Raw genomic sequence first — 17,533 nt, 5'->3', positions numbered from 1 at the left:
AAAATCATTTAACAATAATTTTGGAATTAAACCTAAGTTACTTAATTTTGAAATTAGATGTGTTCACATCACATAGTATAGCATGTCAAAAATTAAAATCACACATGTAAGCAAAAAGAGACATTTTATTGATTTCAGCATTCAAACATACAGAGACATATTAAATTTCAACATTTAATTTAAATATGTCATGAGTGACATACCTTAATAGATGATCTCATGAGTTATCTTCTGAATTTTACGAGAGTGTGCCTCCACGGATCTGTCATCTGTCATCTAATACTCTAGGTAGTAGCTCACAACATACTTATTCAGAGCATCTCAAACATATCTAACAGTATTAATGGATTGTAATAGTTATACAAATCATCAGCAAGTCCATTAAGAATATAATTCTTATCATTATTCTCCCATGGGTTAATTCTCCAACTATCTTATCATTTTCTGTTTTCTTCAAACTGAAACAGTTTATTGAAATCAGAGACAGCATAACCAAATTCAGTAATCTCTTTGGTTGACGTGGCAGAAAGAGACGTCTTAAAATTGTTAATGTTTGAGTTTCATAAAACTATTTAAAACCACAATTTATGTCACCAAATATATTACTGGTTTGAGTCGCAGTCTAGGTTGCTCTCTTTAAGACGTTTCGCGGTACTGCCCAAATTGTACAAAACAAACTATCAACCACGAAGTCCTCAGGATAAAACAACTCAGATTCACTGTATCAGAGTTCCACTGCTCCGTAGAAAATCGTTCTAGAATTATACCCTCAATATGACGGTTAAAGTCACTCTCAATATGAAGATTAAAGTCACTCGCAATATGGTACTATAACCACTCATAACTACGGTACAAAACCGCTCTAAAAATCAAAGGGACTACGACATAACAACCGCTCTAAAAACCGAAAGAACTACGACATAACAATTGCTCTAAAAACGAAGAGACTATGACATAACAACCGCTATAAAAACAAAGGGACTACGGCATAACAACCGCTCTAAAAACCAAAGGGACTACGGTACAAAAACCGTTCATAAATATCGAAGGGACATAAGGAAAGGGAAGAAGTGGCTTAAAAATTAGGCGAGCAGAATATAAAAGGGAGAAAAGAGAAAGTTGAGAAATGCATCCAACTTTGGTGTACTTTTCACAATAGTTTAAAATTCATTATATAGTTATGGAAGCAAACTCACATATATTTTTTAATCAATGTAAGACTTTAATATTTACCGAATTGGAAACTACTCAAAATATGAGAGTTTTCTAATGTGGGATTTCAAAAATATTTATTTCCAATGTGGGACTTGAATTTTAAAAAACATGTTTCTTTTCACTTGAATTTACAAAAAATATTTTTTCCCGATGTGGGATTTCAACAAATTTTTAAATTCACACAATAACACTGAATTTTTATTAGTTTTAATTATAATATTTTAGTTAGTGTTTGTCAATTCCTTCAATATTTTAAACAAGATTTGATATTGTTTGTATCGGAAGACAGACAAGAAATTTAACGTCGAGAGAGTTAAAAACGTCTTAGAATTAATTCATACCAAAAATACAAAATATCAATGAATTAATGATTTTCTATAATATTTTTGAAATAAAAAAATCTAAAAATAATAATCAAAACCAAATAAAAAATATCTGAAACTGAAAAAACCAAAAAGACATACCAACAGTAAGAAATTTTTTAACATATCTTTACTTTTTTGAAAATAAAACATAAATGTTAGTCTAAATTTAATCTTTAAAATAATTATCTTTAACCATTGTCGTAAACAGAAAGAACTTTAAGTTTTTGAGTTATTGGTTCTTTCAAACTTTTACTTTTACAATAGTATATAGAAAAATTGAGTGAGAAATTTAAAGACCAATAAATTATTTATACATTATACGATGCATTGAGTATTCATTGTCATAATTGTAATGTACATGAAATTTATAATATTTCATATCTATAACATAAGAAGCAGTACCATTAAACAATGACCTTTCATATCATTAAACTATGAAATTATTACATGTAATCACAAGAAAACTGGTTTTTGGGGTCTCATGGTGAAATCATTTTGGTGATTGACTCTTTGGTTTTTCACACACGTGTGGTTTTGTCACCAGGACAAACGCCTAAATTTCAATCAACACGGCGTGTCTTTATATTTTTGGAAGGTTCGTAGTATTTTTTTTTCTTTCCATTTTCAATAAAATAAAATATATTTTTATGTATGATTTTTATCGTTTACAATCATCGAATAATTTTTTTTTAAAATCGTTTACAACTTGTAAGATTTTAAAATCACTATTAAGATTTACGATTTGTATTTCAAATGATTTTTATCATGAGAATTTAAAGGATTAAAAAGATTTTATAGACTTATAAAATTTTAAACGTGAACTAATTTTATATTATTATTAAAGAGAAATAATTATAAGATACTCTTTAAGATAATATTTTCAATAGACTTTTTTATAATGAAATTTTAAAAAATGATTAAAATGAGAAATTATTTTGAAATTTTTTTCATAAAAATTACTTTTGAGAGATACATTTAAAAAACAAAAGTGATATCATATAAAAATATCTAATAATAAATACATAAGTTATTGAATGTCAAATTAATTTTTTAACATTAACAAACAAGTCCAAAGAAACTTCTACTATTTTCGAATAAATTTTCGTAAAAATCATGTTTAAAAATATAAATTAAAAAAAGAGTGAGTAAAATAATTTGAAGACAAAGTGATAAAAAAAAAAGTCACTTCAACTCTCGTCTAACAAAATTACCATTAATGATCAACATCGGTTATTTAAAAAAAAACATATATAAATTTAAAATCAATTTCTTAAAAATCTAAACAAATAGACCATTAGCTCTGTTCTATTTGTTATTTTTCTTTCTCATTGATTACAAAATTAAGCTATTTATGTGCTAAACCAAAATAAATTAGATATAAACCGAACCGAATAATTTTTTTTAAAATAACCCGATCCGCAAATTTGATGTTGTTTTTCTAAAAAAATGGACCCAAAATCAAACCCGGTTGGTGCAATGTTTTACTCCCCACTCCATCACACTGCCTCTCCGACGCCATTACCGCCACCGCCAACGCCGCCACAACGAGTAACATTTTCGCCATCCTGACCATTCTTCACAATTTCTACCGCTGAATTTTCCCATGCAATCGAATGCTCCTCTTTCTGTCCACTCTTCGCCGCCATTACCCAAACCTTCTTTCTTCTCTTCACCACCTCTCCACCAAATCAACAACCATTCCTTCTCTTTCAAACCCTAATTCTTCTTTCAAACCCCATCTTCTAGAACTTTCTACCGTCATCCCCGAAATCACCCGCCAATTTTGGACCCTTCCAATTTTGAAACCGCAACACGTGCTTGAAATATTGCTTAATTATCAATCCGAGTGTGTCCACGTTGGTGTTCATGTAAAAAAGGTTCAATCTTTATACGAAATTTTCAAATGGGGTGTTGAGAATGAAAACACCCATTTTTTGCAATCTTATGAGGTTATGTCACTGCTTCTTGTTCATGTTGGGTTGTTTACAGAAGCTGAGAATTTGATCGAGGGTCGAGGAGTTTCGTGTGAGATTTTGAATAAACTAATTAAAGGGTATGTTAGTGTGAAGGAATTGGAAAAAGCTGTTTTAGTGTATGATGGCATGAAGGAAAAAGGAATAGTTCCTTCGAGGTTGTGTTATCGGGTTTTGCTCGATTATTTGGTGAAGATGAAGAGAACAAATATTGCGTTTCCCGTGGCGTTTGATTTGGTTGATTTGGGGGGGAATTTGAGTGGTGATGAGATGAATATATTGGAGGATGTTATGGTGTTGCTTTGCGTCGATAGGAAGATTCATGAAGCTAGAAGCTTGATTAGGAAGGTGTTGCATTTGAAAAACTTTGAGGTTAGTAGCTTTGTTTTTGATGAAATTGCATTCGGATATTGTGAGAAGAAGGACTTTAAAGATTTGATTAGTTTCTTTGCTGAAGTAAATTGTGCTCCTAGTGTAATAGCTGGTAATAGAGTTATGAATTCTATGTGCATAAGTTATGGTGTAGAAAGGGCATTATTGTTTTTGAAGGAACTAGAAAGTGTAGGTTTTAGTCCTGATGAAGTAACCTATGGTATATTAATTGGTTGGAGTTGCCATGAAGGGAAGATGAAAAATGCATTGAGATATTTATTTGTTATGCTATCAAAACGCTTTGTTCCACATTTATGTACTTATAATGCTCTTATAAGTGGTTTGTTTAAAGTAGGTATGTTAGAGCATGCTAGAGAAATTCTTGATGAAATGATTGATAGGGGAATGGCGCCTGATATTTCGACTTTTAGGGTTCTTATAGCAGGGTATTGTAAGTCTAGACGGTTTGATAAAGTGAAAAGTTTGATTCGTGAGATGGAGAGCCGTGGTTTGGTTAAGCTTTCTTCAACAGAGAATCCAATTTCCAAGGCATTTCAGATTTTGGGCTTGGACCCTTTGCGCGTGAGGTTGAAACGAGACAACGAGAAGAAACTTTTCAAAGCAGAGTTCTTTGACGAAATGGGAAATGGACTTTATTTGGATACAGATGTTGACGAGTTTGACACTCACGTTGCTTCGGTTCTTGAAGAATCCTTGTTACCAAACTTCAATGTATCTGTCAAGAAGGAATGCAGCATTAACAACCTAAAAAATGCACTGATTTTGGTTGATGAAATGCTTTGTTGGGGCCAAGAATTACTGCTACCCGAATTCTCAAAGTTAGTGAGCCAACTTTGTTCATCTCGATCACAAATCACACCATTGATCAAACTTTTGGAGAAAGTGCCACGGTCTTCCTGTGAACTCGACCACGAAACCCTCAATTTGGTTGTACAGGCATACAGCAAGAAGGGATTACTGTGCCGAGCAAAAACTCTTCTAGATGAAATGCTTCAAAAGAAACTTCACATCGACAATGAGACATATACCTCCTTATTCATACCTTTATGTAAGAAAGGAAACATGAAGGACTTCAGTTATTACTGGAACATTGCTTGTAGAAATAAATGGTCACCAAAGTTGGAGGAATTTAAAAATCTCCTTGGTCATATCTGCCAACAGAAAATGGTTCAAGAAGCATTACAGTTTCTTGAAATCATGCTTTCATCATACCCTCACCTAAGGTTAGATATATATCACGTATTTATAGAAGTACTTTCTGCTAACGGTCTTACAGGCACCGCACTTGTAGTTTTCAAACAACTACAGCATTGTTTATTCTTGGATCATTCTGATTATAATAATCTTATTCAAGGTTTATCTAATGAGGGTAAATTTTCACTAGCTTTTACAATATTGGATGATATGCTAGATAGAAATATGGCACCTTGTTTGGATGTTTCAGTCTTGTTAATCCCTCGATTGTGCAAGGCTCATAGATACAGCAAAGCTATTGAATTAAAAGATATCATTCTGAAAGAACATCCTTCATTTTCTCACGCTGCTCATTGTGCGTTGATATGCGGATTTTGTAATATAGAGAACGTTGCGAAAGCAGACTCTCTGTTTCGAGATATGTTATCTACAGGATTAAGTTTAGATGATAAGCTTTGTAACATGCTCATTGAGGGATACTGCCAAGCTAATGGCATGAAAAAAGTGGGGGAGCTACTTGGTGTTGCAATAAGAAAAAGTTTTGACCTATCCCTCTCAAGTTACAGGAATTTGGTCCGATTGATGTGTATGAAGGGTAGAATACCATTTGCACTAAGCTTAAAGAACTTTATGCTTGCACAATGTTCACTTGATGACCTTATCATATATAACATTCTTATTTTCTATCTCTTGTCAACTGGAAACCGTTTGGATGTTAATAAGATACTAACCGAAATCAAAGAGAAAAAAGTTGTACTCGATGAAGTTGGTCATAATTATCTTGTCTATGGTTTCTTGCAATGTAAAGATTTATCCAGTTCTTTCCATTATCTGACTACCATGATTTCGAAGGGACTCAAACCGAGTAACCGCAGCTTAAGGATGGTAATTAGCAGTCTGTGTGATGTCGGGGAGCTGCAGAAAGCCCTGGAATTGAGTCGAGAAATGGGATTAAGAGGATGGATACATGATTCCATCGTCCAAACAACCATTGTTGAAAACCTTCTTTCCTGTGGTTTGGTAAAAGAAGCGGAAAGTTTTTTGGACAGGATGGAAGACGAATCTCTAACTCCCGAGAATATCGATTACGATTGCCTGATTAAGCGTTTTTGTCAATACAGAAGATTGAATAAGGCAGTTCATCTTATGAACATAATGCTAAAGAAATCCAACGTTCCAATTTCCACCAGCTATGATTTCCTCATTCGTGGATTCTGTGCACGAAACGAATTGGACATAGCTTCGAATTTTTATTCTGAGATGCTAAACTGGAATCTCAAACCGAGAATCGACACATTGGAGATTCTTGTCTTTAGCTTCTGCCAATCTGGAAGAACAGAACAAGCAGAACAATTCTTAGAGGACATGATTCATGGAGGTGAAACTCCAACCAGAAAAATGTATTGCACTGTAATTAAAAGTTATCACATGGAAAAGAAGAATTTAAGGAAGGCATCAGAGCTCATGCAAGCCATGCAGGAAAAGGGCTACCAGCCTGACTTTGAGATACATTGGTCTCACATAAGCAACTTAAGCAATGCCAAAGAAAAGGTTACTGATAATAATGGCAGCAACAAAGGATTTTTATCAAGGCTTCTTTCAAAAACTGGCTTTCTTCAAAAGAGATGATTCAAAGAGTTAGCTGGATTGACTCTTCTGAAGAAGGGGTGTTTTTTGTTGGTTGATTGTATTTTGTAAGTACACTCACTGATGATCTTTAATTTTGTTACAAACATCGCGATACTGTTTTCCGCAAGAAAATAGTAATATATGTGTATTGGAAGAAAAAATAAGGAAGCTTGAGTAGTTATCCTTGAGAGATGCTTTCAAGTTCAAGAGAAGTTGTGGAATTAGAATCTCAACAGTTGAATTTACTATGGCAACACCCTTTGAACAATTTTGGATATTGTTCAAATGGTATAGACTAGAATTTTGCACTGCAGATTTGATTTCCATATGAAAGACAGAATGAAATGTCCCTTCGATCATCAAAAGTGTAAACAAAAGTAGTTTGATCTTTGAAAAACTACTTAAATGTTAATTTCTCCCGGTTTGTGTTTAGATTAGAGAATGTAATTTTTTCAATATAATTCAAATTCTTCAATATAAATTATTTTATTTGGATAATAAATTTAGAGAATTTTCAAAATAAAGAGACAGTATATATAGATCGTATTTTGTTAAAGCTAAATTTAGATGATTTCAAATATCATCTGAGAATTAAAAATTAAAATTTTAAAATTTTCACTTTACCTTATATATATATATTGGTAAATGGTCCTTATAATTTTTTTCAAAATTTACAATTTGTCCCTACATGCTTTAACATTTGAAAATTAGTCCCAAATTAGATTGATCTTAAAACAACAACGATTAATTACAATTGTTATAAAATTAGTTTGTATTTTATCTTTGTTCTCTTTTATTAATAACAAAAAGAAAAAAGTGAATCGATCATTAATTTTACTTTTCTACTGCATTTCACTTTGAAATTATAAAATAAATATATTGAAATATGTACAGTTCTTCATACGCATAGCAAATTATATATCTAATAAATCACATTCACGTACTTAGGAACTAGAAACCTCATTAATGACTTTTTAAATCTCACATTATATTTACTCTCTAGAGTGTATATAATCAAATCATCTTAGTGGAACTTTAGTCCAGCATTCCAATACTACCGTTCAGTCTTTTAACACCAAAATTAGTCCCTACTGTCAATATGATGATGAATAGGATATTTCACTAGAAAATTCCACGTTCTCTTTTTAAGTGAAATAGCATCCCCAGTATTTGATCTCACTCACTTGATTTACTAAATTAAATAATTGATAAAAAATAAATTATTAAAATACATATAAATAAATAATCACCAGTTAAAATATTAAAAAAAAAACTATATTGTTAAGTTCCAACATTAAATCTCGCAATTGTGTATGAATTTCAAGAAGTATTTGCTATCTTTTTAATCTAAAAGGAAAAAGGAATAAACCATCAATTTAGTCTCTAAATTAACGATTTTTCAGCGGTTTAGTCCTTAAACTATTAAAATCAACTTAAAAGTCTATAAACTACTTATCAATCCATCAAGTTAGTCCCTCTATTAACTATATCCATTAGTGATGGTTAGAAGTTCCTAAACTATAAACATACTTCAAAAATTCCCTAAACTATAATAAAAAAACAATAAATATTTTTAATAAAAAATAATTTAGCCTTTTAAGGTTAAATTTTGTTGTAGTTAAATACCTCATCTCTTTTTTTCTTTCATCCCTAATTCATGTTAGAGACAAAATAATATTTATATTGACTTTTTACACATATTCTAAATTATAATATTAGATATACAATTAAAAACTTAAAAAGAAACCCAAAAACTAGATAAAATAGTAAACCAACAAAACCATATCATAAAATTATTAAAGTTTTGTTTATCATATAATATTGGATAATCAATTTTTGTTTCTATACATTCGCATTCACATAATATTTTGTTTCAGTACTAAAAAATACAAAAAAATTAAATAAGAGAGTGAGGAAAACATGAGAAACAAGAAAAAAATTAATATTAATTTTATTTTTCTTTTAAATTTTAAACGTTTATTGATTGGGTCTTCCCCACATAAGATTTCACCACTGTTGAAGGTAACAAAGATCTTCCCCCAAAACCTCTCTTTAGGGTGTGCTTGGAATCTCTTGAATTTTTATAACTATTTCAATATATTTATTTTAATATATTCAAAGTGAAATGATTACATGTTTCAATACATGTTTTGGTACGATTGTTAATCTTGCATACATGATTAAGAATTTGAACATGCTTTGGTACGATTGTTAATCTTGCATACATGTTTAAGAATTTGAGAAAGTTGAACATTGATTGTGTGTTAGGTACTCGATGTTTGTTGTGTAGAATAGCAATAATCATCTTCTTCAAGTTAGACCTCAAATTGAAATTAGTATCTCTTATGAGGTCATATGCATGAATTAAGAAATAGCTACATAAATAAATTGTGGCTATGTTCAAGAGTATATGGAAATTTAGAGTTCATGTAAAAAATATAACTATACTGAATTGAGATTTTGAGAGTCTTGTGTGTGTATTATTTATAATTGAAATGTGTCCTTCATTATAATTAACTTTGCTAAACGATCAATTTCATTACCTTTCTTTTAATTTCATATATTAGGTGTTATGTGAAACAATATCCATTGTGTTAAGTTTCTCTTTTGAAAAATGGCAAGAATGAATAAATTTTACTTTCTGCATTAAAGTCATAATAGAGTATGTGGTGTTAGAGTATTAATATTGTGTCAATGCTTGAAGGGAAGTGTATGCATAAGGATTAATAGTGTATTCCATTTGTTGTTTGTTCTAATAACTCTCTCCATTTCTTGTTTGTTCTCCTAGCTTTAGTGATGCATATTACATATTGTGTTTGTATGCTATAATGGTAAAGATCTCTTCTCTTCTTAAATCATGTGTATAAAGGAAATTCAAGAATAAAATTAGTAATACGTTTAGTTTTGTTCCACTGATTCTAACTCTTATTTGAACATAGTATGTGTTGTGTTTATTTACAGTAAAGATTCATTACAATTATACAAGTGCTTCAATTTCATATCCAAGAGACTAAACTTAATATATGTCACGAAAGTTTACAAAAACTTGAGTGTTTGAGAATTTTAAACAAAGAAAGAATGTATCATATCCGTAAGAGAAGGAAAACATTGTGTAATCACAAAGATATAACACAAAGCATTATGTTCTTAAACAACGGAATACAAGAGTCCTTATTTACACTCCATGAATTGGGCAAATAAGAGTCCCTATTCACACTCTATGAATTGGGCAAAAAGGGGTGAGTAATGCTTGGAGGACACTTCATACAGGGATCAAGAGCTCTAATACTGACCACACCAATGATGGAAAATATTTAATTACACATAAATAAATTTATAACATTTAACGGGTATGGTAGAAGATAACTATTATCTATGTATGTGATACCTGTTGCCATTCTTAATTGTGCTTTAAGGAAAAATTGTACTAGTTTTATATTTACATTTACTTTTCATGTTTCTGTTAAATCAATAAAAATGTGGGCACTATATTCAAGTTGACATGCAAATCACTTTGCAAATTAAATAATACAAGAAAATTAGATGAGAACGTTCAATTAGGACCTAATCTTATTTCGACGATTTGCCAATCATATCTAGAACAACAAGGAGGTTAATTGGTCGCGCTATTGGTTATTTACAACTGGCTCGTGGACAGTTGGAAACGGTTATGCAGTAATCTCAAGCTCGTCAGGTTAATAACCAATTTCAAGAAGTATTTACCATCTTTTTAACATAAAAGAAAAAAAAGAATGAACTATCAATTTAGTCTCTAAACTATCAGTTTTTTACCCATTTAATCCTTAAACTATTAAAACCAACTTAAAAGTCTATAAACTACTTATCAATCCATGGAGTTAGTCCCTCTATTAACTATATCCATTAGTGATGGTTAGTCCTAAACTATGAACATACTTCAAAAATTCCCTAAACTATAATAAAAACAATAAATATTTTTAATAAAAAACAATTTAGCCTGTTAAACTTTGTTGTAGTTAAATACCTCATCTCTTTTTTCTTTAATCCTTAATTCATCTTAGAGACAAAATAAATACTTTTTACAAATATTTTAAATTATAGTATTAGTTAGATATACAATTAAAAACTAAAAAAAAACCCATAAATTAGATAAAATAGTAAACCCACAAAACCATATCATAAAATTATTAAATTTTTGTTTATCATATAATATTGGATAATCAATTTTTGTTCGCATTCAGATAATATTTTGTTTCAGTATTAAAAAATACAAAAGAATTAAATAAGAGAGTGAGGAAAACATGATAAACAAGAAAAAGAATAATATTAATTCTATTCTTCTTTTAAATTTTAAATGTTTATTGATTGAATTTATAATTTCTTTAAAAAGCAATTGTCACTTATTTGATAGATAATATATATGTAATTCATAAATATAATGAAGTTTAAATTTACTATCACTATATTGCTAATATATATAATATGTGTTTTCACATGACATAAACGACGTTAAGAATCGTACTTAATAGATGAAGGATAAAGGATAATGAATTTCGATGATCGATACATGTCTATTTTACATGATTATAAATCAAAACTTTATTATATATATGTATAATGAATTATATTAAAATAATAAAAAATATACAAAATTGATTTACTTAATATTGAAAAATAAATTATGTTATTTATTATTTTTAAATAAAATTCATAACACTTTATTTCTAAGTTGTAGATTAAATTCTCACTCAAGATTTAGAAGTATTAATGTTTGAACTTTGGTTTTACATCTACACCATAATATGTAAAAGGATTGAAAAATTAATATAAATGTTATTAATAAAATATTTAGTATATATATATATATATATATATATATTGAGTAGAGTTTATAAAATTAAAATTTTTAAAAATAAAAAACAAAAAATTAATTGTCATATAAAAAAATTGAATGTAAAAGAATTCGAATTAAATTTGATTTTGTAGTTTCTTTAACTCCTTTATATATAATCAATTTAATAAAGTCTTACATTACAAACATATGATCTAATCATGCAATCAATATTTTTTTTATTCATTTGTCTCATTCTATTTATATTATATTAATAATAATTTAGTATTTTTATTTTATTTTATATTATATAAAATATTGACTTTATAGAATAATATTTTAGCGAAAGTTTAATAATAGAAGACACGTGTATTGATATAAATCTTGAAATAGTAAAATATTTTATTAAATATTACAAATATAGAGAACATATATTTAATTCAATCTAAATTGATTCAGAATATTATTGTTTGTGTTAAAAAATTAACAATAAAATAATTATAAAATATATTTTTATTATAAAATATCTAATTCACCTAAAAAATAGTATGATAAATTTGTATAGTTAATATATACGCTATAGAAACATTAAATCTACCCTTAAATATAAATATGTAGGAATACAGTATCTATGGGTAGGGGATGTTAGTTTTTAATCTAAAATGGGTTTGAAATGTTTTTTTTTTTTTTTTTCATTTTATTTATTTATTTATTTTTAAAGTTTTCTATTAAAACTAAAAACCATAGATTTCACTTCCATCGTCTCTGAGTATTCATCTAGCCTTTCACCCAAAACTCCAAAACCATCATGGCTTCGCAATCACCCAAGACCACCGGGTTTCCACCTTCCGGCAGAGTTTTCCGGCAACCCGCCACCGTCCTTCCTTCTTTCTCAATCGTTTAGTTCTGGTTCGTTCCTATTCATCCTTACCAAGTTTTTTCTCTTATTTATTCTTCTTTTATGTTGTTTCAGTGGTTGTTTTGGTTTTTATTTTGAATATTTTAGTTTTGTTTTGATAGTTTTTTTGGGTGTGTTGTTTCATTGAATTATTGTTCTTCTATGTTGATTTTTTTTAAACATCGTGCCTATTTTGTGAAGGAGGGAGAAGGGATTTTTTTCAAAAATTGTGACTTGAATTTTTTTTTCCCTTTTTTGAGATTGATTTTCATGTGGTTTTTGCAGTGTAGCCTTGAAATTGTGACTTGCAATTGATTTTTTAAAGAAATTTTGATTATAATGAATAAATTATTAATGTATTTACAAGAAAAAATATAATGATCACAAGGTTTTATTTTTATAGTTCTGCCTAGGGCACCAAATATCTTAGGACCCACCCTGGTTGTTAAAACTTAGAATCTTAACAAATCTTGTTTAATTATTGTTTTAATTGTTAGGTATTTGTTGAAACTAAGTCATAATACACCAAAGACTATTCCTTATGAGTCAATACTTAAACACCTCTCATCATTCACAAACATAAATACAGCATACATTGGAACTCATTTCCTTGAGTTCCTTGGGTCTAAAGCCAGTTTGAAGTGATGAGAATGCTGATAAAATCTTCCTGTTGCAATGTCATAACTAAGATTTATTAAATGTTTGTCTGTATGCAGAATTCGATGTGTGAGGTGAAATGTTTGAGGCACGACTTGGTGTATCAATATGTTGTCCATAATTCTACTGCTGTTGTATGAATTTTATATGAAATTATAAATGGAAAGAAGTCTTAATCATTTGAACCAAACAATGTTTGCATATGAGATTTAAATTCATAATTTTATTAGTTATGATTTATTATTGATGATTTCAAGTCACTCAAAGAGTATATACTTTATGGTATTTTTAACTCATATAGTTTAATTTTGGTAGAAATACACTTTTAGTCCTTCAAGTTTAATCCAGTTCTCGCTTAGGTCCTTTAATATTCACCATTAGCCTTTAATTTTGGTAGAAATACACTTTTAGTCCTTCATTTTTTGTATACAATATGTTGCATATTTGATTTATAAATTATAGTTTATTTATGTGGCCCTTTCGAGCTTTTTAGTCAAGCTCCACCACTGGTAGAAGATCTAGTGGGTTAGGGATTTAGAGCTCAAGTTCCCCATATAGGATTTCACCTCTGTTGAAGAGATCAAACTCAAGTTTGGGGTCTTCCAATTTTTGTGTAAGGTAACAAAGACCTTCCCCCAAAACCTCTATTTAGGGTGTGCTTGGAATCTCTTGAATTTTTATAATTATTTCAAATTTGGGGCTTTTGTATGATTGTTAATCTTGCATGCATGTTTAAGAATTTGAGAAAATTGAACATTGATTGTGTGTTAGGTACTCGATGTTTGTTGTGTAGAATAGAAATAATCATCTCCTTCAAGTTAGACCTCAAATTGAAATTAGTATCTCTTATGAGGTCATATGCATGAATGAAGAAATAGCTACATAAATAAATTGTGGCTATGTTCAAGAGTATATGGAGATTTAGCGTTCATGTAAAAAATATAAAACTATATTGAATTAAGATTTTGAGAGTCTTGTGTGTGTACTATTTATAATTGAAATGATGAAATCTGTCCTTCATTATAATTAACTTTGCTAAAGGATCAATTTCATTACCTTTCTTTTAATTTCATATATTGGGTGTTATGTGAAACAATATCCATTGTGTTAAATTTCTCTTTTGAAAAATGGCAAGAATGAGTAAATTTTACTTTCTGCATTAAAATCATAATAGAGTATGTGGTATTAGAGTTGTGTCAATGCTTGAAGGGAAGTGTATGCATAAGGATTGATAGTACATTCCATTTGTTGTTTGTTCTAATAACTATCTCCATTTCTTGTTTGTTCTCCTAGCTTTAATGATGCATATTACATATTGTGTTGGTATGCTATAATGATAATGATCTCTTCTCTTCTTAAAATCATGTGTATAAAGGAAGTTTAAGAATAGAATTAGTAATACGTTTAGTTTTGCTCCACTGATTCTAACTCTTATTTAAACATAGTATGTGTTGTGTTTATTTACAGTAAAGATTTATTACAATTATACTAGTGCTTCAATTTCATATCCAAGAGACTAAACTTACTGTATGTCATGGAAGTTTACAAAAGCTTGTGTGTTTGAGAATTTTAAACAAAGAAAGAATGTATCATATCAGTAAGAGATGGAAAACATTTTGTAATCATGAAGATATAATACAACATTATGTTCTTCGACAACGAAAGAAAAGAGTCCTTATTTGCACTCCATGAGAGTCCCTATTCACACTCTAGGAATTGGGCAAAAAGGGGTGAGTCATGCTTGGAGGACACTTCATGCAGGGATTAATTGTCCTTTGAAGAGAAATTGTACTAGTTTTATATTTACATTTACCTACTGTTAAATCAGTAAAAATGTGGGCACTATATTTACATTTACATTTACCTACTAGTTGCAAATTAAATAATACAAGAAAATTAGATGAGAACGTTCAAATAGGACCTAATCTTATTCCGACTTATATTTGATTTTGAAGGTAAATTATCCATCTACATTAATCTGAATCAGACTCCTACTTCTACATTTTTGTTGATTTGTGACCTTTCCAACAAAAATCTCATACAAGACTGAACGATGTTGGGATTTTCATATGGAGAAATATTTTTGTTGCTGGGAGCCACTGCTGCTCTGATTGGTCCAAAGGATTTGCCGATTATATCCAGAACAGCAGGGAGGTTAGCTGGTCGCGCTATTGGTTATGTACAACTAGCTCGTGGACAGTTGGAAACTGTTATGCAGCAATCTCAAGCTCGTCAGGTTCATAAGGAACTTCAGGATACAATGGCACAGCTAGATGCTATTCGGCATGAAATTCGAAGTATATCAATCATAAATCCTGGCCCCTTAACTCGGAGACTTGATAATCTTGACCAGACATTTATCTCAGATGACAACATGAAACCAAAAGATGATGGGGTGAATAACTTGATATCCTCTCTAACCAAGGATTCAACTCCACTTCCATCCAATTCACGCAATATGCAAAGTCAAGCAACTACTTATGCCAGATTGGCAGAAGCCCCCGCCATAAAGAATGGTTCATTGGCAAATAGCACTGAAGTTGGGAAGATTGAAGATGATCTACAACTTATCGTCTTGCCAGTTTCTGCTGAAAATACTGGACTCTTACCAAATCGTGGGACTGATGTGAAAGGATCTGACATAGTTCAAGAAGCAATATTGGAGGCAGAGGTAGCTCATAATGCAAAGGAATTCTTTTCACAACCCCAAAATCAAGTATGATTGATATGGTAATCCTATATAATACCTTAACTTTTCTAGATGTTAGCATTTGTAGTTTCACATTGATACATAATTAATGTATATTTTATCTTGAAGGTTTTGGTTGATGCATTTTCTTTGCTTTATGTAATTACTTCTTGTTCTTTATGACAGAAAATCACAAGGAATGTTTGTACTTTAACTGTTTTAAGATACTAGATCTTTCATTGATGCAAAAAAATAAATTTTTTGGCTCTTAAAACCAAAGTGTTTAGTATGTTAGTTTTATAAAATATAGAATTTTCCTATGAAGGTACACATGGTTTATGTCACTTATGTTATAGAGGGGATTTTCCATATCTCGCACGCAGAACTGTTGGCTTCTTCGACCTCTTCTAGTATGTGTATTATCTTCATGCGACTCATTTATACCACTCATATCAGTGTTGGCTTCTTCTACATCTTCCAGTATGTGTACATCATCTTTATGTGTATTCTTTAAATTAAATGAATGTTTATTTGTGAATGCTGTTTTTGAATATTCTGGAAGAATTTTATGATCTTGAGAGAAAAAAATCTGCACCAATGTTCAAATCTGATAAACAAGTAATTTCAACATTTAAATCTGTCATAATGTAAATCTACTTATTGAAGACATATTTGAAGAGTTTTAAATTTGCTGAACATACAATTTAAAGCCATGTTATTAGTGATTTTAATTTTTTTTTGGTGTGAAGTTGAAATTTTATTATTAGAAGTGGAAAGATTTATATTGAATGTTTACAATTTTTTTTGTAGCATGTTGAATGCTTATGTTAAATATTTTAAACATTGAGTTCTTGACACTCTTGCTTTAGTAATCTTGACCAGACATTTATCTCAGATGACAACATGAAACCAAAAGATGATGGGGTGAATAACTTGATATCCTCTCTAACCAAGGATTCAACTCCACTTCCATCCAATTCACGCAATATGCAAAGTCAAGCAACTACTTATGCCAGATTGGCAGAAGCCCCCGCCATAAAGAATGGTTCATTGGCAAATAGCACTGAAGTTGGGAAGATTGAAGATGATCTACAACTTATCGTCTTGCCAGTTTCTGCTGAAAATACTGGACTCTTACCAAATCGTGGGACTGATGTGAAAGGATCTGACATAGTTCAAGAAGCAATATTGGAGGCAGAGGTAGCTCATAATGCAAAGGAATTCTTTTCACAACCCCAAAATCAAGTATGATTGATATGGTAATCCTATATAATACCTTAACTTTTCTAGATGTTAGCATTTGTAGTTTCACATTGATACATAATTAATGTATATTTTATCTTGAAGGTTTTGGTTGATGCATTTTCTTTGCTTTATGTAATTACTTCTTGTTCTTTATGACAGAAAATCACAAGGAATGTTTGTACTTTAACTGTTTTAAGATACTAGATCTTTCATTGATGCAAAAAAATAAATTTTTTGGCTCTTAAAACCAAAGTGTTTAGTATGTTAGTTTTATAAAATATAGAATTTTCCTATGAAGGTACACATGGTTTATGTCACTTATGTTATAGAGGGGATTTTCCATATCTCGCACGCAGAACTGTTGGCTTCTTCGACCTCTTCTAGTATGTGTATTATCTTCATGCGACTCATTTATACCACTCATATCAGTGTTGGCTTCTTCTACATCTTCCAGTATGTGTACAT

At 30.0% G+C, this 17,533-nt stretch overlaps 2 protein-coding genes across 4 annotated transcripts; both read left to right on the top strand.

Annotated features, from left to right (window-relative positions):
* Positions 1 to 3,193: 3,193 nt before the first annotated feature.
* On the top strand, positions 3,194 to 6,769 carry LOC101496219 (pentatricopeptide repeat-containing protein At5g15280, mitochondrial). Its single transcript, XM_004500043.4, has one exon. It carries the CDS (start codon positions 3,194 to 3,196, stop codon positions 6,767 to 6,769), a length of 3,576 nt encoding a protein of 1,191 aa, XP_004500100.1.
* Positions 6,770 to 12,312: 5,543 nt separating this feature from the next.
* Positions 12,313 to 16,417, top strand: LOC101495456 (uncharacterized). Of its 3 annotated transcripts, none has more exons than XM_027334954.2 (3): positions 12,313 to 12,488; positions 15,090 to 15,864; positions 16,149 to 16,417. In XM_027334954.2, the coding sequence occupies exon 2, from the start codon at positions 15,188 to 15,190 to the stop codon at positions 15,854 to 15,856; it is 669 nt and encodes a 222-aa protein (XP_027190755.1). In that variant the 5' UTR covers positions 12,313 to 12,488; positions 15,090 to 15,187; the 3' UTR covers positions 15,857 to 15,864; positions 16,149 to 16,417. The 3 variants fall into 3 exon arrangements, with proteins under 3 accessions (XP_027190755.1, XP_012571228.1, XP_073225483.1); XM_012715774.3 differs by lacking the exon at positions 16,149 to 16,417 and adding an exon at positions 13,628 to 13,752 and having other exon boundaries at positions 15,090 to 16,031; XM_073369382.1 differs by lacking the exon at positions 16,149 to 16,417 and having other exon boundaries at positions 12,314 to 12,488; positions 15,090 to 16,031.
* The last annotated feature ends 1,116 nt before the right edge of the window (positions 16,418 to 17,533 follow it).

Source organism: Cicer arietinum, chromosome 5 (assembly GCF_000331145.2).
Source record: "Cicer arietinum cultivar CDC Frontier isolate Library 1 chromosome 5, Cicar.CDCFrontier_v2.0, whole genome shotgun sequence".
In the NCBI taxonomy this organism is placed as follows: domain Eukaryota; kingdom Viridiplantae; phylum Streptophyta; class Magnoliopsida; order Fabales; family Fabaceae; genus Cicer; species Cicer arietinum.
This window is presented reverse-complemented; position numbering and strand designations above follow the sequence as displayed.

What these genes read in the sequence shown, in the direction of transcription:
- LOC101496219 (XM_004500043.4), top strand. Translation starts at nt 3,194, where the DNA reads ATGCTCCTCTTTCTGTCCACTCTTCGCCGCCATTACCCAAACCTTCTT.
- LOC101495456 (XM_027334954.2), top strand. Translation starts at nt 15,188, where the DNA reads ATGTTGGGATTTTCATATGGAGAAATATTTTTGTTGCTGGGAGCCACT.